The sequence below is a fragment of the Poecile atricapillus genome, chromosome 14, assembly GCF_030490865.1.
Source record: "Poecile atricapillus isolate bPoeAtr1 chromosome 14, bPoeAtr1.hap1, whole genome shotgun sequence".
Classification (NCBI taxonomy): domain Eukaryota; kingdom Metazoa; phylum Chordata; class Aves; order Passeriformes; family Paridae; genus Poecile; species Poecile atricapillus.
This window is the reverse complement of record NC_081262.1, coordinates 13,967,463-13,988,584: the sequence shown is the minus strand read 5'-3', so window position 1 is coordinate 13,988,584 and position 21,122 is coordinate 13,967,463. Positions and strand designations below refer to the sequence as shown.

At 51.7% G+C, this 21,122-nt stretch overlaps 2 protein-coding genes across 5 annotated transcripts in view; both read left to right on the top strand.

Moving 5' to 3' along the window:
• Positions 1 to 10,767: 10,767 nt before the first annotated feature.
• Positions 10,768 to 17,221, top strand: KPNA7 (karyopherin subunit alpha 7). The gene is made up of 10 exons (XM_058849710.1): positions 10,768 to 10,830; positions 11,470 to 11,610; positions 12,128 to 12,213; positions 12,931 to 13,199; positions 13,695 to 13,777; positions 14,223 to 14,486; positions 14,830 to 15,063; positions 15,392 to 15,574; positions 15,975 to 16,124; positions 17,141 to 17,221. Exons 1-10 carry the CDS (start codon positions 10,768 to 10,770, stop codon positions 17,219 to 17,221), a joined length of 1,554 nt encoding a protein of 517 aa, XP_058705693.1.
• Positions 17,222 to 20,599: 3,378 nt separating this feature from the next.
• Positions 20,600 to 21,122, top strand: part of SMURF1 (SMAD specific E3 ubiquitin protein ligase 1) — a 45,381-nt gene continuing 44,858 nt past the window's right edge. For all 4 annotated transcript variants that reach the window (XM_058849842.1, XM_058849841.1, XM_058849840.1 and 1 more), the window contains exon 1: positions 20,600 to 20,893. In XM_058849842.1, coding sequence (XP_058705825.1) covers positions 20,839 to 20,893 — 55 coding nt within the window. In that variant the 5' untranslated portion in view covers positions 20,600 to 20,838. The remainder of the gene's footprint in view (positions 20,894 to 21,122) is intronic.

Below are 21,122 nucleotides of genomic sequence, written 5' to 3'. Positions count from 1 at the left end.
GTAGGCTGGCTGGGCTGAGATGCCTGGATTTGCAATGTATATTTGAGCCCTGGCTCAGGTCTGCACTTAATCCCTCACCTCCCTGAAACACAGGGACTAACGTGGTCCCTGGAACAGGTCAGTGAAATGTTAAACCAAACGCCCACAGAAAATAATGATACAAAATACCTCATACTCGCATCAAACAGAGATTCTTTGGTGTAGGACTCAGACTCATCTGGAACTTTAAATTCTTTATGTCTCATCATCCTTTCACAGCTGGGGAAACTGAGGCAGGACATGACAACTTACACCTTCAGAGTTGTCCATGCAGTGTCAGCCCATTTTTTGGCAGACAATATACCTACAAAAAATTTTGTTCAGACCTTTCAGTCTGAAGGCAGAAGGAGTGACCTTTTTAAAAGCTTAGGTGTAAATGTAGACCCAAAAGTCAAGGAAGGGGTGAGGCCATGCCAACAGATGGCGGTGAGTTAAAACTCTCAGATTTCATTTCCTCAAGATCACATGGAATTTAATAAACTTATGGTTAAAATACCTGTGAATTCAAGTCTACCTGATATAAAACAGTGAATATAAATCCAGATGGTCTCCACACACACCTGCAGGCACCATCCTTTTCTCTCTCTGCCTCCCACTGCTGCCACATGGCCCTTCCTGCTCTCCATCCCACACCTCTTCCCAGCCACCACACACAGCAGTCACCTACCAGGTTAAACCCAAGGTCCTGGAAGGTGTGTGTTTGCAAGGGCTGGCCAGGCTCTTTCAGAGCTGTCCAAAGGGTCTGAATCACCAATTACATTTTAAAAGAGACAACACATTCCTTATCCGTAAATCCAGGGGGGTGGTAACGCTGGGAGCCTGATTGGGAAGCTTTAATCCCTCAGCAGACATCAAATAATGCTTTGTTTTGTGGCAATTTCTTCTTGTCTCGCCTTGTAGGGTGTTCTGTAACCTCAGCTGCTGAGGGGTAGGGGACAAGAGGCTGAAATAGAAAGACCACCTAAAGAAACTTCCCTGCAAAGTCACATCCTTGGCTGTATTTTCTTGCCAAGGTGGAACAGCAGATTTCATCAGACCTGATCTCTGGCAGACAAACCTCAGGCTGAACCCTTGGCAGGAGCAGCCATGCTGGTGATGAACTGAAGCTTCATTTTAAAATAATTTCTGTGCCCCATGTTTATGATGAATAAACCCTGTGTGTTTGCTGCAAGCAGAGAGGATAAAGCTGTTGTTGTGTTACCATCCTGCATGTTTCAGTCACTCAGTGGGCATGAACTGCCCTGAAAGACATGAAAGACAACAGCTCCTGTATCAGCCCTAAGGATTTCTCTGCTATATTTGCCTCAGCTGGAGTGTTTGGGATGTGGTTACCCTGCCAGGATTGCCACTGTGGGTGTTGTGGGTGAACACGCTTGGGATTGAGTTTCCAAGAAGGAAGATTCAGATAAACAACTGCTTTGAGGTGAAAATTAGAGAGTTCATGTTACACCCACCTCTTGAATTTGTAACTGACTATTCACCCTGAAAATCTGATTCTAGGAACTCAGCATGTCCCGTCAGGAGCAGAATAATACCACAGAAACCATGGCCAGCCAGAGTCCTGAATGCTGAGAACTGTGATTAACTCCTCAGGAATCTCTCTGGAGCAAGTCATATATTCTGGGCTTTTTTAGGTAATTATTTCTAACCTTGAATCTGTGAATGGAGATTGTAAACAGTTCTCAGCCCAACATATTAGAGAAGGACGTGAAATGCATCAAATAAATAACGGGTTCTGACCTGTTTGCTCATGTGTAAAGAGAAAAAAAATAAATGTTTTAACCACACAGGAGGAGAGAGCTGCAAAGACAGCAATTGGATCTCTCCATGCAGTGATCCAAGGCAGAATGGTAAACCTGAAATTGCTGCTGGCCCACTCAGCTCACAGACACACCAGCAAGGGCCAGCACTCAGCCAAACTGGTTTCTGCTTCCGAGGGTGCCTCTTGCTGAGTTTAATGATGTGTTGTAGCCCTGTCCATAGCCCAGGCCCTGTCCTGTATTTCACTGGCCATGCTCTGCTCCAGCACATCACCACACTCAAAACCTGCTGGGACAGCCTGGGCTGGGCTGCAGCTGCTTCACCCAGCCATGTCCCCTTATGATTACATTATCTGGGAAGGGGGTTTGGAAGGTTCCCTCAGAGAATAGAGGAGAGATTATGGAGTGACGTGTCCCGATAGCAGTGCACAGCAATCCCTGCAGACCACGGATTGTGGAGGGAGTTGTTTGCTAAGCAGGATGTTTGCCTTTGGTGTGGGCTCAGTTTCTTGCCCTGACACAGATTCCTTCATCATGTTAAAGTGAGACTGAGAGTCCAGCCCTCTTGCCTGAAGGGATGTGGAGCATAATTCTGTTTCAGGTTGGAAAATGGCCTTCAGATAAAGGCCATGAAGGCCATGTAGAAGCTCAAAAGGGTTTGGGTTGGAAGGAACTTAAAGCTCATCCAGTTCCACCCCCTGCCATGGGCAGGGGCACCTTCCACTATCCCAGGTTGCTCCAAGCCCCATCCAACCTGGCCTTGGACACTTTCAGGGATGGGGCAGCCACAGCTTCCCTGGGCACCTGTGCCAGGGCCTCCCCACCCTCATGGGGAAGATTCCTGCATGAATCTTACCTGCATCCCACCTATCCAATACAGACCACACATAAGAAAGGCTCTTGTCTCTTCCTCAGTGCTGCCAGGGATCCCAGGCTAAACACAGCAGCCCAGGTGTCCATAGTGACACTCCCAGTTAAAAAGAAGGAAGGTATAAATGGAGGAGGACAAGGTGAGGAACAGAGAGTACAAAACCATTTATGACTGCTTGTTATAGAGCCTCAGCCTTTGTGCTGCTGTGACAAGCCTTGGAATAACGAGGAACTCAGCTTGGATGCTGCACTTCGAGGTTGCATTTCAGCAGCAGAAGCAAACACATCTCTGGTGGTTCAGGGAGGAATGGAATCTGGATCGGAAAGCCCTGCTGAAGGATCACGGGGTTATATAAAGATCTGCCTCAGGAGACTGCAAGATGGTTTTGCATTTATTAGTAATTTATAAAATAACGAAAGCTGCAACCTCATTCTCAGCTGTTGTCTGTGCTTGCTTGGGGAGGATCAGTGTATTCCTGTGAGGGCTGCAGGGATGTTGTCTCTACGGAGACACAACCAGGCTCTAACCAAACAAGGGCAGATCGCTGCTCCTGGGGCACAGAGGGTCTGATGGGGACAGTGCCAAGGCCTTTCAAATCCCACCAGGTGCTCAGTGAGTCACAGATCCTGCAGGAGACATTCTGTGCATTGTGATCAAAAGCTTCAGGGAAGGGTACACACAGGAAAGCAAAGCTCAAGTCTATCTTCCTGGTATCCAACTTTTGAGTGTTGCATTTTCAATTGTAGCACGCAATGCAAGGAATTATGGAATCAGAGAATCATGGAATGGTTTGGCTGGAAGCACACCTAAAGCTCATCTCTTTCCATCCCCTGCCATGGGCAGGGACACCTTCCACTATCCCAGGTTGCTCCAAACCCTGTCCAATCCAGCCTTGAACATCTCTAGGGATGGGGCAGGCACAGCTTCTCTGGGCAACCTGTGCCAGGGCCTCCCCACCCTCGCAGGGAAAAATTCCTTCCTAATATCCCAGGTAACCCTGCCCTCTGGCACTGGGAAGCCATTCCCCCTTGTTCTGTCCCTCTATCCTGTGTCCAAAGTCCCTCTCCAGCTCTCTTGGAACCCTTTTAGGCACAGGAAGGGGCTCTAGGGTCTCTCTGGAGTCTTCTCCTTTCCAGGTCAGTACCCCTGGCTTTCCCAGCCCAGCTTCAGAGCATCTCTGAGGCATCCTCTGGGTTCACTCCAGCAGCTCCTCATCCCTGCGATGATGGACACCCCAGAGCTGGAAGTGCTGTCCCAAGTGGGGTCTCAGAAAGTGAAGCTGAGGTGCAGAATCCCCCTCTCTGCTGCCCACGCTCTGAGATCAGCCCAGGACACAGGTGGGATGTGCAGAATTTGACTTACATTTTTACATACAATTTATTACACTGTCACATTTCCAGGACAGACCTTGGAGCAGTGGAGTGCCAGGAAGGAGGTGGCACAAGGAGATGGAATAACTGGGGGGCTCCCCAAAAGCTCATTCCCAAATTAGTGCGTGTGAGATGCGAAGCAGATGCAACAGAGAAGAACACCACCTCTGGGCTTAGCAAAAATTATCTGCAGCTCTTGGATCAGGTGAAATATGCATGTCCAATCCTCTTTTTAGCATTTCCTAAGCAAGGCTTTCAAAGGAAGGCCCCTAAATACACATTTTAAACAAAGACAGTAATTTCTGTTGAAATGCTGTCCTCAGCTGGGATAATCGGAGGTGCTGGAGCAAGGTGAGCAGCGTCTGGCAGCAGGAAAGCTCATCTCCTCCTCTAATTAAGCTGCATATGGACTCCCTGACAGCAAAGAGGCATCCAGAAGCTCAAGACCTGGTGATTTATATGGATTTCCTGGTGTTTTCATGGAGTTTCTCTTCCCTGCATGATTTACAAGGCACTCCACTCCTTTAGAGAGCACCTTAGCCTTTCTCCTGGTAGGTGCTGTGGAGCAAGACCATGCATGATTTATACAAAATTATGTGGGTTTTTGATTAATTCCAAGGTTTCTTCATCACTTCATTGTGCCTTATCCCCAAATGCACTATAGATTTCTCTGTTTCAGTTCCTTGAGTTACAGAGTCAGGCACTAAAGGAATAATTATTGCTGGGCCCTGCTAAGGAAAAAAAAAAAAAATTAAATAAATTTGGCCATAGGTGATTATAGTTTCTGCAGCTGAATCGGTGTCCCATAAATGACAGAGGATAATGGATTTAATAAATAACTCTGATTAAGTATGATGTTATTTTTAAATAATTTCAAAAACTGTTACTCTAATCCCTCTGTGGCTGAAAGAAAGGAGGATGCTCAGAAGTTAAAATTAGTTCCTGAACGTTCAGCCTGGTGTGGAGTTACAGGCGTTCCAGGGCTGCCCTGGTTTTCTGGGGCGTTCGCTTACAGTGGAGCTGAATGGACACAAACAGCTGCCTCTGGAAGGTGGGAATGAGGTCCCACAACTCACACAGCCCTGCTGCTGCTATCCTCCCCAATGCTCTGATAGCTCAGCAGCAGCTCCCAGCCCAGCTGATGGCATAATCAGTTGGTGTTTCCCTCCACAAGCTGCCTTCCTGCACATAAATCCCCTTTCCCTTGATTCTCAGGGAATTCCCAACTCTCCCAGGCCTCTTAATCAATAAATATAAGTTCTCTTCTGTATAATGTCAATATGATTCCTTTCCTTTTTGTTCAGAGTGATCCCATTTCTTGGCTGGACAAAGGACCTGAAGAACACTTTGCCTTGAAAAGCACCACAGAATCCCAAAGCCACAGCAGGAGCTGTTTCTACTGAAATGATGGAAAACCATACTTCTTTCCTCCTCCTCTTTTTCCTCCTCCTTCTTTTCTCTCCCATGGAGATGGGCTGACAGAGCTGTTCAGCCTGGAGAAGAAAAGACTCCAGGGAGACCTGACAGACCCTTCCAGAGTCTCCTTCCAGTGGGTTCCAAGAGAGCTGGAGAGGGACTTGGGACAAGAGATGGAGGGACAGGACAAGGGGGGATGTCTTTCCACTGCCAGAGGGAAGGGTTAGATCGGATAATGGGAAGGAATTTTTCCCTGTGAGGGTGGTGAGACCCTGGCACAGGTTGCCCAGAGAAGCTGTGGCTACCCCTGGATCCCTGGAAATGTCCAAAGGCAGGTTAGATGGGGCTTGGAGAAACCTGGGATGGTGGAAGGTGCCTCTGCCCGTGGCAGGGGTTGGAATTGAGCTTTAATAAAGATGAGCTTTAGGGTCCTTCCAACCCAAACAATTTCATGATTCTCTGAACTGACACATCCCCATGGCTCCCTGTCTGCAGAGGAACAGGGGCAGAAAAGCAGGACCACATTTTTGAGGCTGCTCCACTAAATTAAAGGAAACCACAAACTGAACCTTCAGCCTCAGAAAATCCAGCTGCAGTGCTCGGCTTTGCCTCTGGCTCAGCAGCAAGGCAGAGATAACAATAAATCCCTTCTCCCACCTTCTGCATGTCCTGATTAGACAGACTGTAGCAGATGGGGGCTGTCATTATTCCGTGCCTGTTCCGTGCCTGGCACAAAGCGGCTCCGATCCCGGCTCCCGCCCGTGGTGGCTGCACCAACAATAGCTCTGACAAGAAGCTGCTGGCTGCTGCTGGGGAGGTCACAAGCTGCCCAACCTCTGCCACCCCAGGAGGACCAGTGCAGCCTGTGGAGATAGCACTGCCTCCCTCGTGGATTGTGTGCCATGAGGATGGATCCCAGCTGAAAAAGGGGGAATTTCCAGGCTCCTTCCCTGCCACACTTAGGAATGCCCCACATCCATGAAGACATGAAGCTGTGTCAGGGAGGTTTAGGCTGGATATCAGGAAAAGGTTCTTCCCTCAGAGGGTGGTTGGGCACTGCCCAGGCTCCCCAGGGAATGATCACAGCGCCAAGGCTGCCAGAGCTCCAGGAGTGTTTGGACAATGCTCCCAGGCATGGGGTGGGATTGTTGGGATGTCCTGGGCAGGGCCAGGTGTTGGACTGATGATCCTTGTGGGTCCCTTCCAGTTCAAGACACACCATGATTCTATAATCCACCAGCAGTTACATCATCGGCTGTTTCATGAACCCACATGGATATTTCCGTAGTGTTAGTGTAACTAACGAGGAAAATTAATTTGTTGATGTTCATTTAATGAAAGTACGCTGCTGCTGACAGAGAGGACACTGTGTGAGAGCAGCCATTCAGGGGCTGGCAGGGACCTCTCCCTGTGCTCCCCTTCCACCAGCTGAGGCTCTCCTCTCACAGAGGGGTTGCTCCAACCAGCTGCTGTGCCTGTGCAGCACCCCAGGATGGATCCCGTGGTGTTCCTGCCTCGTCTCTCCCTGCCACAGAGATGCCACATACAGTGAGGGTAAATCCATGCAGGAAACATGAAAAACAGAGGAGAAGAAATCAGGGCTTTTCTCTCAGGGCTTAAAATGAGTGTTTTCAAATCTACCCCAGGGAGAGCCTCACTGAGGTGCAATGGTAGGGTGAAGGGTGGCAGAGTGGGGGAGAACAGCCTCAAAAAAACCCCTACACTGGAACCACAGCTTCTCATACCTGTCACAATGTGGATTTTCAGCTTGAGCACACAAGGCTGAGCTCAGGGGACACTGTCATGTAGATTTAGGGTTTTATCTCCTTTCCTCTCCATTAGCTGTGATACCTTCTTATTATGCTGAAACCCGAAACTTTTCTTTCCTCCAGTGGTTGTTCCCTTCCCCATTTGGCAAATATCGATCTCTCTGTGTCCTCAGCACGGGTTCAAATCCAACCCCCTCATCCTTAGCCTGCTCCTGGGGTTGATTGCATGGCAGTGCCACCTCTCATGACATCAGGGAACAGAGTGAAGGACAGGGAGAGGGATGTTCATCCATTACATGTGTTTTTCTCTCCCCATCCTCTCTCTCTGTGTGCTGGAAGTGACAGGGAACTGAACAGGATGGGGCTGATTGTGCTTGGCAGGTGGAGAGGGAATGGAAGGAGCAGGGAGAAAAAGAGCAGCCCAGGATAACCGTAAATTTATCCTGGCCTTGTTTCACATTCACATCCTGCAGCACCTTGGGTGAGAGCTCTCCAGGCAGGAGACCAAAATCTGGGGGCTGGCCTGTGCAGGAGGCTGCCCCCACTTACCTTGGGGTGTGATTTTAAGCCAATTTAATTAAATTGCTTGGCAAGGCTGCAAGGACTCATCTATTTCAGCTTGAGCCAGGCCTGTTTTGATTTAGTGTTGGCTGATTAGGAATTAGTGGAAACAAACCGCTCAGAAAACAAAATTAGAGGGTGCACGCTAACTTTTGCACCAGATTAAGTTGAATTAAAAAGCAATTGAAATGTAATTTTCCTGTCTCAAGCAGCCAAGAAACAAGATAATGCAACCAGTGGCACTTGAAGCTTAAAATCACAGCAGCCAGGATTAGCACAACTGGCTTTTTAATGCCTACAAACAACAGATTTATCTGAAGGTCTTTTCTCAAACCCCCCCTATCACCTTCCACATAAAGCTGTGTACAACTTATTTTATTTGCCTTGAAATGCAGAATTGGTGTGACCCCAGGACTTGAATCCAGGACTTAGAGCAGTCAGGGTATCCCACAGCATGTCTCCATAGGTATTTCCACGGTGGGGAATACTAGTTGTTCCCTGAATTCCTATAATTTGGATTGGAATGGCTCTGTGTGAACGGCTGGAAGGTGCAGAGGCCCAGGGGTGTGGAGGGTGCAGTGGTGGCTGCTGCTCCCATCTGCATCCCAGCAGCTCTGAGTGTCTTTGTTCCCCGTCTCCCTTGTAGAAAAAGATGTCAGGTAGTTTAAAATCAGATTTTATTTAAATATTTCAACTGCTGTTTTCTCTACCATTAGGGAAACACTACCCCTCCCTTCCCCATAGGCTGGACCAGGCTGGCACCTCTGCACACACCGAGAGGGTTTTATGGGGTTTTGCTAAAAAGGGTGATGGTGCAGAGAGGGTGCCAAGCCAGGATGTCTTCAGCACCTCAGAGTCCCCAGAACTGCCCACAGTGCTGCAGCCAAGCCCTGCTGCAGTGGTTATCTGGGGGTAAGGGAGCTGCTGTCCCTGTTGGCCAGAGCAGCAAGAGCAGGACTGGGGCAAAGGGTCCACAAATGGAAATATCTCTTGACTGATAGAGGCTGTCATGGGCACAGAGCACAGCAGTTTGTGAGCTGCCCAGCAGCTCCTGGCCAAAATCTAAAGGACTCATGGAGATAATGGGCTCCTGCTGGGTTTCTCTCCTTGCCACCTCCCTCCTGTGCCAGCCAGCAGCTCAGTGCCTGATGATGCTCCAAGTTGTTTAATCCTGTCTTGGCTCACTTGCAACCTCTGTGCAGCTGATTCTGCCTGTCCTGGCCCCTGCTGACTGGAGGAGATGCTCTCCTGGCCTGCAGCACCACCCACAAGCTACCCAGACAAAGAAAGGGGCACCCCAGGCTGCCTGTGCCCTGCACGGTGATGGGGTGGCAGATTCCAGACTGTCCCCCACAGCCCAGGACACTGTACAGGTACAGGCTGGCATCACCCACAAAGGGTCTCAGCCAAAAACAAGGCCAAAGCTGGCAAAGCATAAATGTATAGAGGAGGCCTGGGGGTTGAGTGGTGGCCCAGACAGGAAGAAAACCACCTCCATCCATCCTCCTCCAGGTGCATCCAGGTGAGGGAGCAGGTGCCGATAACGGAGGGGCTGTCCTGGGAAGAGCCAATCGTGGAGGGGAACTGGGGGTACATGGCCCCATGGGGGAAATAAAAGAGGCAGTTGAGGGTAGTGGGATATGAGGCAGAGTTAGTAAGTGGTTTTTTTCTCCCTTTGTGGTGCTGGGTTATTCTTCTCTACTGCTCTATGAGGTTTGGGGCTGTGCTGGGCCTGCTGCTTGGGTGGGTTGTGGTGCCCTTCTGCTGGGAAGGGTGGAGTAAAGCTTTCCCCAAAAGAAGAGGCTTTCTGGAGCCTTTGGCTCTCTTGGGGGAACAGAGGAGGGGAGGCTGGAGCAGACCTTGAGGTTTGAGTGTTAGGATTAAAGCTGTGTTGGACTGAGCCAAAGGGTGGCTCAGCCTGGCCCTTCTGGGATCTGGAGGAGTTTTGCAGCTGGCTGCATGGGATAAGAGCTGATGCTGCTGCTGCCTGGCCTTGGTTACTGGGACAGGAAACAGGAAGAGAGAGGATGATAAAAACACCAAAACCTTGAACTTAAAAGGATGGTGTGAGGGAGTCCTTGGAAGCTGCTCTGAGCTGCAGGTGTTGGCATTAAGCCTGGAGGGGAGGAGAGGAGGCACCATCTGTGTGGGATCAGCCTCTGAGTGTGTTGATGCACAACCTGGGTTTAGGGGTCCTGTGATGGTGTCTGCTTTGAAAACATCTCCCCTAATGCTGGCTGGAAGCCTTGTTTTTCTGACAAAAGCTGTCTGAAGGCCAGGTCTTGGTTTATTTGTGTGTATATCTCTGGCTTCTGCTAGGATGTGCTTGGAAATTATTTTTACCTGTCCCTATTTTGTGATGGAAGCCTGTACTAGTTGCTGGGTTTCCAGAACTCTTTTTTATCAGCTGAACTTGATCACTTTGTGTCCCTGCATGTGACTGTGGGTCTTACCTAGTTGGAAAGGAAAGATGGAGGAAGCCAGGCTGGGCTCTGTGGTGGAGTGAGAGAGGCTTGCATGTGTGTCCTTAAATCAGACCTTGAGCTGCTCCTTTTGGAGGCAAGAGGCTTCGCCAGGCTTGGGTTGTGCGTCAAAACAAATGGAAAAGCCCCAGGACCAGGGCTGGAGGAAGGGGTTGTTCCTGCCACCGTGGGGTGTCTGTGTCTGGCTTCCTCCTGCAACAGCAGCTGTAATTTCTGTAGCCTGATATTAAGTGGTAGTTTGTGCTTGTATTTAGTTCAGTGGCTCAGCTGCAGTGTGTGAGGATCCTACCAAGCACTGCTTGGGTCAGAGCATCTCCAGTGTCTCCCTTGCTGGGAGTGTGGGGTGGCAATGTGTGGCCCAGGCTGCTGGTGGGAGTGGAGGGTCCCAGCCCCTGTGGCTGGCAGGGGATGTCACTGGGCAGCTGTGACCTGACCCTGCTCTGTGCTGACCCCCAAGAGCACGTGAGGGTGTCCAGCACCTCTCTGAACTCCGCCAAGATGCCGGGCAGGAAGCACAGCCAGCACATCAAGTTGTTCAAGAACAAGGGGAAGGATGAAACTGTGAGTACCCACCTGCCTGTGCCAGCATTTTGGACCCCAGCAGAGCTCACTGTTGGCAGGAGCTGATGGAGAGGCTTCTCAAGGTCCATGGTCCCAAATCTACCTGTGTGAGGGAGCAGGAGAATGGCTCTGGGTACCTTCAGCTGGGATGTTTGGGTGGCTTTTGGGATGTGGTGTGGGACTGGCTGGGCTGCAAGGAGTGTGGTGGCACAGGCAAGGGGGATGTGAGTTTTGGGTAGGTGGCTGTGGGCTGGGGAAGGGAGATGGCTCAGCATCAGCCTGCTGAGCTCTCCACAGCAGTTATCCCTGAGGAATTTGGGCTGGTATGGGATGTCAGATGTAGGACCTGTCAGCTTGATTTAAGCTGGTAGAGGAGATGAGGGTTTGCCTTTCAGGTTCAGAAAATCTACTTTTAACAACACCCACTGGTTGCTGGTTTATCCAGCAGCCATGTCCCTGGGAGACACTGAGGGAGAGGCTTCCTCTGTCCCATCCCCAACATCACCCTCCAGGACATAGTGAGGAGCTGCAGGAGTTGTTTCCTCCTGTGGGAAACGTGGGGCAGAGAGCTGCAGGGATGAACTCCCTGGGGACTGGGGCAATGCAGATACGAGTGGGATGGTGTTCTTCTTCCCCCAGACCCTGCGGAGGCAGAGGGTGGAGGTGAGTGTTGAGCTGAGAAAGGCCAAGAAGGATGAGCAGATCCTGAAGCGCAGAAACATTTCCATTCATTTGAAGGAGGAGATTCCCTCTCTGGGACAAGACAGAGCAGATGAGGTGGTGAGTGCTTGGTGCTCTGCACCTGGGCAGGATCGGTGCAGCAGGAACCATCTCCTACTTGGGCCACTACCAACTCCAGCTGGGCTAACCTGGGTTAAGTAGCTGGTGGTGTTCCTGATCTCCATGCCCAGTGCTGGGGAGTGTTCCAGGCTGCCTGGCCTTCCTCTACAATTTTTCATGGTGATGATGTCCTGCTGGCCTCCCTTGATGGCAGGTAGAACAGGCTGGTGGCTGGGAGCTGCTCCTGTCTGGCTCCCTGCACAGCCAGGGGTAATTACTGAGCTCTCAGGCCCATTATGGTGTCAGTGACTCTTTCACTGCTTGATTACAAGCATTAGTTGCCTTGAAGGCTTTTGTGGATTCTCTTCCTCTTCCTCATCTCGAAACTGTGTTGCATAAAGAATAGACACTGCTTAGATATGAAGTGGTGACTGAGCCGGGTCTAGACGGCTGATTGAGTGCTGAGATTAAACCAGAGGGAGCCCTGGCTGACTCTGAATCATTCCCTGTGACACAGATTATTCAGCCATCCTTGGAGGAGATCGTGGAAGCCGTGAATGGGGATGACACCCAGCTGCAGCTGCTCGCCACCCAGGCCACCAGGTACGTGCCCAGCTGCTGGAGCTGTGCTGGGAGCAAAAGGCTGCAAGTTCCTGTGTCAGGAGCTCTCTAGAGAGATGGCAAAGGGAGAAGGAGCCTGGTAACCCACACTGCCCATGGGAATCTCAGCTGGTGCCTGTTCTGTGGCCTGTGTGCTGTGCTTGGCTCACAGCCCTGTGTGAAGCCAACCAAGGGGTTGGCTGTGCTGCCCCTGCCTGTGCTGTGCCAGGGATTATGTTGGATCCCACAAGAAATTGAGTGCCAGATGCTTGGGCAGGACAAGGACTGGAGAGCCTGGCTCTGTAAAGGGTCAGTGCTGAGCAGGGCTGTGCCCACAAGGGTGGGGACTCCAAGTGATGACACAGGATGCCATCATCACCCAGCTGGCAGCAGGGGTGTCTCCTGAGGGTCCAGGAGAGGCTGCATCCCTGCTGGTGCTTCCTTGGCTGGCTCAAACTATTGTACCAGTGAGCTGGGACCAGCATCATTCCCAGTGAGGATGTCAGGGCTTTACTTCCAGCAGACACCCTGCTCCAGCACCTTTAGCTGTGTCTTCCCTCTGTACAGCAACCCTTCTTCTAAGGGTTTGTTGTGGTGGGATGCTGAACCATCAATGCTTCCCCTGCAAGCCACAACCTTGTGCCTGGCCACAGGGCTATGGGCTGTGGTGGCACCACGCAGGGTTCCTCATGTCTGGCTGTGCTGTGTCCTCTCTCACAGGAGAATTCTGTCCAGACACAAGGACCCCCCAATCAATCAGATCATCGAGCTGGGGATTATCCCCAGGTTGGTGGAGTTCCTGGGCCGTTCTGACAATGCTGCCCTGCAGTTTGAAGCAGCCTGGGCACTGACCAACATTGCCTCTGGCACCTCGGAGCACACCAGGATGGTGGTGGAGGGAGGGGCCATCCCAGCCTTCATCTCCCTGCTGTCCTCCCCACACATGCACATCAGTGAGCAGTCGGTGTGGGCCCTGGGCAACATTGCAGGTGAGGGGACCTGGAGGGGCATTTGGAGGTCCCTGACTGAGCTGGGGACTTTATGATCCTTGTGGGCCCCTTCCAACTTAGAATATTCTGTGATTCTGCTGGGGAGATAAAGCATTGGTGCACTTTTCCCTGCAGCTTTGTCTTCAAGCTGCTGCCCCTATTGAACCCCATAACTGATCCCCTTAGTGTTGCCTGGCAGCCTTTGAGATCCTGTGTTAGCTCTGCAAGAGGATTTTGGCCAAAGCCAAGAGCAAGGCTCCATCCTGCTGGGATGGTTTAACCCTCTAATGTCACCACAGGGAGAACAGAATGGGTCATGCCTGGTTGGCCTGCTGGCATTCCAGTCTGCCCAGTGAATCCTTCCCATCTGGAAATGCCTAATGGTGTGTGGCTGGTGGGTCACCCAGCCCTGGCCCTGCAGGTGTGATTGTTCTTTGATGTTGACTGTCTTGTGACTTGGGCAGATGCAATGACCAACCCTTTTTATCTGTCCAGGGGATGGCCCTCTCTACAGGGATGCTCTTATTGCTCGTGATGTGATTCCTCCCTTGCTGGCTCTGGTGTCACCTGCCACTCCAGTAAATAACCTTCATTTTCATGATTTAACAGCTCTTAATCTCTTGGGTGATGGGTGAGTCCACTGTCTGCCTTGTACACAACAGACTTTGTATAATTGAATGAAACTCCACTCCAAACTGCTTTTATGGCCCTGCCTAGGCACAAAGCTGGGGATGCCAAACAGACTCCAAATCAATCTTTTCCATCCTTGGCTTTCTTATCCAGCTCTGACTATCTCAGGCTAGGAATAAGAGGAAGCTGGTGCAAGGCAGACTTGCATATGCATGGGGAAGGGCTGAACTTGCCCTTCAAGCTTCCTGCTGCTGCTTTGTGGTTTGTCTCTGCCCTTCTGCAATGGTTCCTGCCCCACTGTTTTGTTTCTGGTGTGTAAGAACCTTCACAGGATAGCACAGACTGAGAGGCCCTTGGGGATGATGAGACTCTTACATCTGCCTTGTGTTTCAGGTTGGGTTCCTGAGGAACATCACCTGGACACTGTCAAACCTGTGCAGGAACAAGAACCCCTGCCCTCCTTTGGATGCTGTGAAGAAGATTCTGCCAGTCCTCACCTTCCTCCTGCAGCATGAGGACAAGGATGTCATCTCTGACTCGTGCTGGGCTGTTTCCTACCTCACTGATAGCTGCAATGATCGCATCCAAGTTGTGGTGGAGACAGGGATTCTCCCAAGGCTTGTGGAACTCATGGACAGCCCAGATTTGATTGTTATGGTAGGGAACAATCAGCAATCTCCACCCTCTGGTCCCTAAATGTAGAAAGGACCGAGGAGAGGAAAGTGCTCTTGTTCTGTGTGGCAGTTGTGGTGTGCTGTCCCCTCAGCCTGCAGAATTGACTGCCTGCTTGTCAAGCCACTGCTCTGCTGGCTGAGGCTGGATAGAGACACGAAAGCTGCTTAGAGCAAATGAGGGACGACGGAGCCATTTATAAACAGCCATCACCCACAATGCTCTCCTTGTGCAAAGGATCAAGCACTTAGGGAGGGATCTTGCTGGGCTTTCTGACATGTATCCCTCGAGGTAAGGACTCTCCTCATCTCCTCTAATCTCTGTCTAGTCTCCAGCTCTCCGTGCCATCGGGAATGTGGTGACAGGCACAGACCAGCAGACTCAGGAAGCCATCGATGCCGGTGTCCTGACTGTCCTGCCCCGGCTGTTGAGGCACGGGAAGCCAGTGATCCAGAAGGAAGCAGCATGGACCCTCAGCAACATTGCAGCTGGGCCTTCCCAGCAGATCCAACAGATCATCACCAGTGGGTTATTGCCACCTCTGGTGGAGCTGCTCAGCACGGTAAGGGATGGGCACAGTGCTGCTGCAGGAGGAGCATGGGGTTCAGGAGGCCTGGGATGGTTCATTTGTGAAGCACTTGGCCCCAGAGCCACCTGAGCAGGCTGTTTCAGAGCTGTTGAGATCCTTGGGGGTAGCCTGAGCATCCTGATTGGTTGGTACACCTGTAAGGAAACATCCTGGAGCTGTTCTTGGCAGCTCTGCCAGGTGTCTGTGCATCACCCAAAGGGCTGGGAAAGCTGCATATAAGGGAAATTGGTTATCCTTGCCTCACCCTCATCCTAGAGGGATACTAAAGCTTGGGAATGCCTTTGCTGTGCTGCTTTTCCAGGGTGACTTCAAGGCTCAGAAGGAGGCTGTGTGGGTAGTGGCCAACTTCACGACTGGAGCAACAGTGGATCAGGTGGTGGAGCTCGTCCGTTCCGGCGTCCTCAAACCTCTGCTCAACCTGCTCTTGGCCAAAGACAGCAAAACCATCCTGCTCATCCTGGATACCATTTCAAATCTCTTTCTGGTGAGATCTGCTCATCCTGGATGCCTTTTTTGAATCCAAAGAGCAGCAAGGAGTGAGCCTAATGCTCTCACTGTGTGGTTAGAACAATGACTCTTGATTTTTTGGAGTAAAACTTAGACAAAATAAAGTCTCTCTCTTTCTTGGATACCCTTGGGCTGTCCAGAGGGCTTGACAAGATTAAGCTCCCAAAGTGTTGCTCTTCATCCCCTGCTCACTGGTCTGGCTGGCAGCCCCCAGCAGAGACTGGTATTCCACAGTCACATCCCAGGCATCAGGAAGGGACCATAAATTCAGGGACTGTGATCCTTTGACTTGTAGATCAGAGTTGTAATTACAGTAAAGACCATCTCAGACCTGTTACTGATGCTCCGTTTTCCTGCCTGGCTTTCCAATGTTACAGGCAGCTGAGAAGTTGGGAGAGACAGAGAAGTTGTGTCTGTTGGTGGAAGAACTTGATGGTCTGGAGAAAATTGAGGAACTGCAAAACCATGAGAATGACATGGTTTACAAAGCTGCCCTGAACATCATCGATAAATACTTTTCTGGTGAGGTATGTGAGCTCTTGCTGTTTCTCAGCTGAAAATGTGAAGCTATTACCACTGGAATGAAGCACAGAGTTTAAGGATACTGGAAGAGGATTTTGGAGACCTCCACATGACCAGAATAGTCCTTGCAGCTTCTTTTGGCTGCTTTTAAAGGCCTGTAAAAGCACTAAGTTGTCAGCCAATGAGTTGCTTAACAGACATGGATGCCTTGATAGCATCTTGCTGCTGGAATTTAAACTGGCATCAGCTGGAGTTACTGCAGTTACTGATATGAATACCAAATGTGGAGAAGTTTCCTCCTTCGGAGCTGAGCTGGCTTGTCACTATGAATGGCAGCCTCCTACTCAGCTGATAACAGTGCTCAGGTTGCATTTGGATTACTTGACCCTTCTCATGGTAAGGAATCTATGGAAAAAGAAGATGGGACAGCAGCCAGGAGCTGCAAGGGTCCAATGACTGTCATAGATGCCATGTTTGGTTCTAGCCTTAGACTTGCAGATGGGAAAGCATCAGGGAAGAGGCTTAGAGGTCTGGCAGACCTTGGAACTGTGGTTTAGTTTGGGTGTGAGCTGCAGCAGGGCACAAAGGTCTGGTTGAGTCCTTTGCTAGAGCAAGGTCTGTGGGGTGTCCTTGTGAGAGGGTGTGGAGGAAGTTCTCCACAGCAGCTCCTGTTGGAGGGGCTGGATGCCAGGGGAACATCTCCCTGAGCAGTCCTGGCTTGTTTTTCTTCCAAGCAGGACATTTAATTTGAGTGATTTCTACCACTGCAGCCACTTTTTTTTCCTTTTGTTTGTTGTGAGCCCAAAGACTTGGCTGCTTTTGTGTGTGGGCAGCAGGGACACTGCAGCTTCATGGTGCTGCAAGGAGCAGGAAGGCTTGGCCTGGTCTCCAGGGGTTCTGTCAGAGCTGAGATTAACAGCTGGATTTCTTTTAAAAACAAGAATAAAACAGATTTGCTGTAAAAAACTTAAGCTTTTCCAAATGCAGGCCCTATAAGTGATTGCTATCACTTTGCTCCTAGGAGAATACAGACCTGGAGCCCCAGACTGGCCAAGATGGGATGTATGATTTCTCAGTGGAGAAGCAAGACTTCAACTTCTGAAGATGAAGCATGGCACAGGTGGTGGGTGGAGGTACCTTGGAAGAGCTCAGACATCTAAACCATGAGGAGCAGAGATGCTGAGCCTTTTTACTTCTGAAACTTGTCAATAAATTGCACTTTTGGCTTTGTACCTCTTGCCTCTCATTATTTTCCCCTTCCTTTAAGCTGCTGTTGCAAATGACATGGCTTGTTTTTTTCCAATAACATCTTAAGGCCTTGCAGGAGTGTGTTGGAGCCCCTGGACATGTTTTCCAGGTGGAATATTTCTTCTAAGTACATGAAACTGCAAGAGAGCAGCATCCTGCCACCAAATCCTTATGCTGAAACATCTAGGCTTGACCTGGAGTAGCTGAAGTAGCTTTGAAAAACTGTTTGAGAAGTGTTTGACACTTCTGCAGGCACCATCACAGCTGTGGGAAAGGAGGTGCTTGCAGCAGAGCTGGGGGCAGGTGGGTCAGGGTCCTTGCTGTGCATTACTTCACCTGGAAGCACTGGAGTGTGGATGTGGGAGCTGCTGAGTAAATGCTGGTCCTTTGGAAGGAAAGTTGTTGGAGGCAGTGCAGGAGCAATGATTCACCTCTGCTGCAGCTTCCCTGTTGCCATCCATCAGCCTGGAGCCCATCGATCTGGCTCTGCCCTTTAATTCCAAGGACCTGTATTTCAGGTTTCCATGGTATGGCCCTGGCTCTTGTTCTCCTTCTCTCCAAACCCTCCATGTGTGGTCTCCAGCAGAAGGGTGAGGATGGAGTTGAGCCCATGACACAAAGATTTTGTGCTGTGGGTTCTCAACAAGCTGCTGGACACTGCTCCATCCTCGCAGTGTTGATGGTTCCCAATCCTTTGTTCCCCAGGGCTTGAAGCATCTCAAAGGCTTTGCTTAAGGACAGAATGAGGGAGCAGCTTTCCCTCCCTGCTGTGGGGGGGTTTGGTTTGTCAAAATGACCCTGTGTGGGCTCAGGGCTCTACTTCCTCAGGTGTAGTTGGAGGCATGGATATGACAGGCAGCTTAATCTGGAGGGAAAATCTTTTCAGGAAATAGATTCTTCTTCTGCCCTGGATCTGCTCATCAGAGGATTTATGCATTTCTCCTGCAGGCCACCCAGGGAAAAGGGAGTTGGTAGTAAATGTGTTCTCTGGGAGGAGCTGTGCAGCTATGGGTAGCAGGGTTGAGTATCACTTACTTAATAGTCAAATACTGGGATCTGATGAAAATGCAAAGTGCTTCTTACATCCAGAACTATGGACTTAAAAACATGATACAGCAGTGCTTGGACATGCACCTAAACCAGGGCTGGTGCTGCCAGGGCTGATGGGGCACCTGGCACTGGTCACAGTTCCCTGAGTAAAGTGAATATGAGGAAGGTGTTTTCTCTGTGCCAACAGACACACAGAGCTGGGGCCTGCGTGGCTGCCCTGATTTTTGGATTGTGGTCCTGTGTGGACCATCCCACTTGGCTTTTCCCATGGCCAGGTAGGGCTATACCTTACAGCTGCTCTTTGCTGATGCTCTGATTGAAAAAAAAAAAAGCAGGATAGAAAGAGAAATGGGAAATCTCTTGGATTCTTCTTCCTGCATGTGCTGGACATGAACCTGTGCTCGGTGGTGTTACACAGAGCCAGGGACCCAGAGCTGCTCCTTTCCATCCTTGTGTCTGTAACTTAGAATAAAATATTGTCCTGAAGGTAGGGGACAGGACAGCGTGGCCCTCTTAAAAAGAGTGTTGGGATGTGCCTGCTGTCTCCCCTGGCAGCTGGAGAGCTGGGCCCAGTGCCTGCAGGATCACCAAGGCTGCTGTGTGGGTGTGTGAGCGACCTGCAGGCAGCTGCTTGCCCCTGCCAGCCCCAGCTCTCCTGCCCCAGGCACAGGCAGCAGCCACCAGGGCAATTTTAGTTCTGGGGCAGTGGAGGCATCCCCTTCTCTCAGGTTGGGATGGGGTACCAGAGGCACCAGAGAGCCCCTATTCAGCCCCATGCCGACCCCAGGCACCACCCTGTTACCCTCATGCTACCCTGCATGTCACCCCTGAGATCACCTATTCACCCCCAGGCACCCCTGTTTGCCCCTTTTCATCTCAAGCCAGCCCTAGGAACCCCTATTCCCCCCCATTCCACCTCTATTCCCCCCTCTGCCACTCCCCAGGCATCCCCATTGCCCCTTATTTCCCAAATCCCACTCCTATTCTGCTCTATTCCCCACTATTTACTCCTATTTCCCCACTGCCCCCAGTGCACCCCAATTCCCCCTCTGTTCCCAAATTCCCCCTCTATTCCCCCATTCCCCCTCTATTCCCCCGTTCCCATATCCCACTCCAATTCCCTCTCTATTCCCCCATTCCCCCTCTATTCCCCCGTTCCCATATCCCATCCCAGTTCCCCCTCTATTCCCCCATTCCCCCTCTATTCCCCCATTCCCCCTCTATTCCCCCGTTCCCATATCCCACTCCAATTCCCCCTCTATTCCCCCATTCCCCCTCTATTCCCCCGTTCCCATATCCCATCCCAGTTCCCCCTCTATTCCCCCATTCCCCCTCTATTCCCCCATCCCCCCTCTATTCCCCCGTTCCCATATCCTGCCCCAATTCCCCCTCTATTCCCCCATTCCCCCTCTATTCCCCCATTCCCATACCCTGCCCCAATTCCCCCTCTATTCCCCCATTCCCCCTCTATTCCCTCATTCCCCCTCTATTCCCCCTCTATTCCCCCGTTCCCCCTCTATTCCCCCATTCCCCCTCTATTCCCCCTCTATTCCCCCATTCCCATATCCTGCCCCAATTCCCCCTCTATTCCCCCATTCCCCCTCTATTCCTCCGTTCCCATATCCCATCCCAGTTCCCCCTCTATTCCCCCATTCCCCCTCTATTCCCCGTTCCCATATCCTGCCCCAATTCCCCCTCTATTCCCCCTCTATTCCCCCATTCCCCCTCTATTCCCCCATTCCCCCTCTATTCCCCCATTCCCATATCCTGCCCCCATTCCCCCTCTATTCCCCCGTTCCCCCTCTATTCCCCCGTTCCCCCTCTATTCCCCCGTTCCCATATCCCACCCCAATTCCCCCTCTATTCCCCCGTTCCCATATCCTACCCCAATTCCCCCTCTATTCCCCCATTCCCCCTCTATTCCCCCATTCCCCCTCTGTTCCCCCGTTCCCATATCCCATCCCCATTCCCCCTCTATTCCCCCGTTCCCATATCCTACCCCAATTCCCCCCCTATTCCCCCCCGTCGCCAGGGGGCGCTCCCCCCGCTCTCTCCCGCGCATGCGCCACGCCCCGACCTTCTCTGCTCCGACCTTCTCTTCATGGAGTCCGAACGCGGCCGCGCCGCTCTGCGCGCTGACGTCACCGCCCTCCGCCGTGCGCGGGGGCGTGGCGGGGGCGTGGCCACGGTTCTCCGCGGCCGGGCCGGGCCGGGCGGGAGCGGCGGCGGCGGCGGCTGAGGCGGCGGCTGAGGGCGCTGAGGGCGCTGAGCCTGCGGCGGCCGCCGGAGCGCGGGCCCAGGCATCCTCGGCATCGTGAGGAGCGGGCGGGCTCGCATGGCAGGGCTGCACGGGGCCGCCGGTTGAGCTCGGCGCCGCCGCCGCCTCCTCCTTCTCCTTCTCATCCTCCTCCTCCAGGCGCGATGTCGAATCCCGGTACCCGCCGGAACGGATCCAGCATCAAGATCCGCCTCACAGGTAACGGGGCGGCGGCGGCACCGTGTGTGTGTGGCCGCACATCCACGGCTGGGCCCGGGGTCCCCTCCCCTCCCCGGCCTGGCAGTGAGGGGAGGGGCGGCCGGGCCCGAGCTCCCAGCGTTGTTTAACTTTTATCCGCCGTTTTTCTGTTCCGCTTCTACCTCTGTGGCCCGACGGAGCCTTTTTGCGCTTTTGTTTATTTATATTTTTCCCGCCCCTCCGGCGTGGG

Coding starts and splice junctions, on each gene's coding strand:
- KPNA7 (XM_058849710.1), top strand. CDS start 10,768: ATGCCGGGCAGGAAGCACAGCCAGCACATCAAGTTGTTCAAGAACAAG. Junction 13,778..14,222: donor TGGTGTCACCTGCCACTCCA/GTAAATAACCTT, acceptor CTTGTGTTTCAG/GTTGGGTTCCTGAGGAACAT. Junction 14,487..14,829: donor GCCCAGATTTGATTGTTATG/GTAGGGAACAAT, acceptor ATCTCTGTCTAG/TCTCCAGCTCTCCGTGCCAT.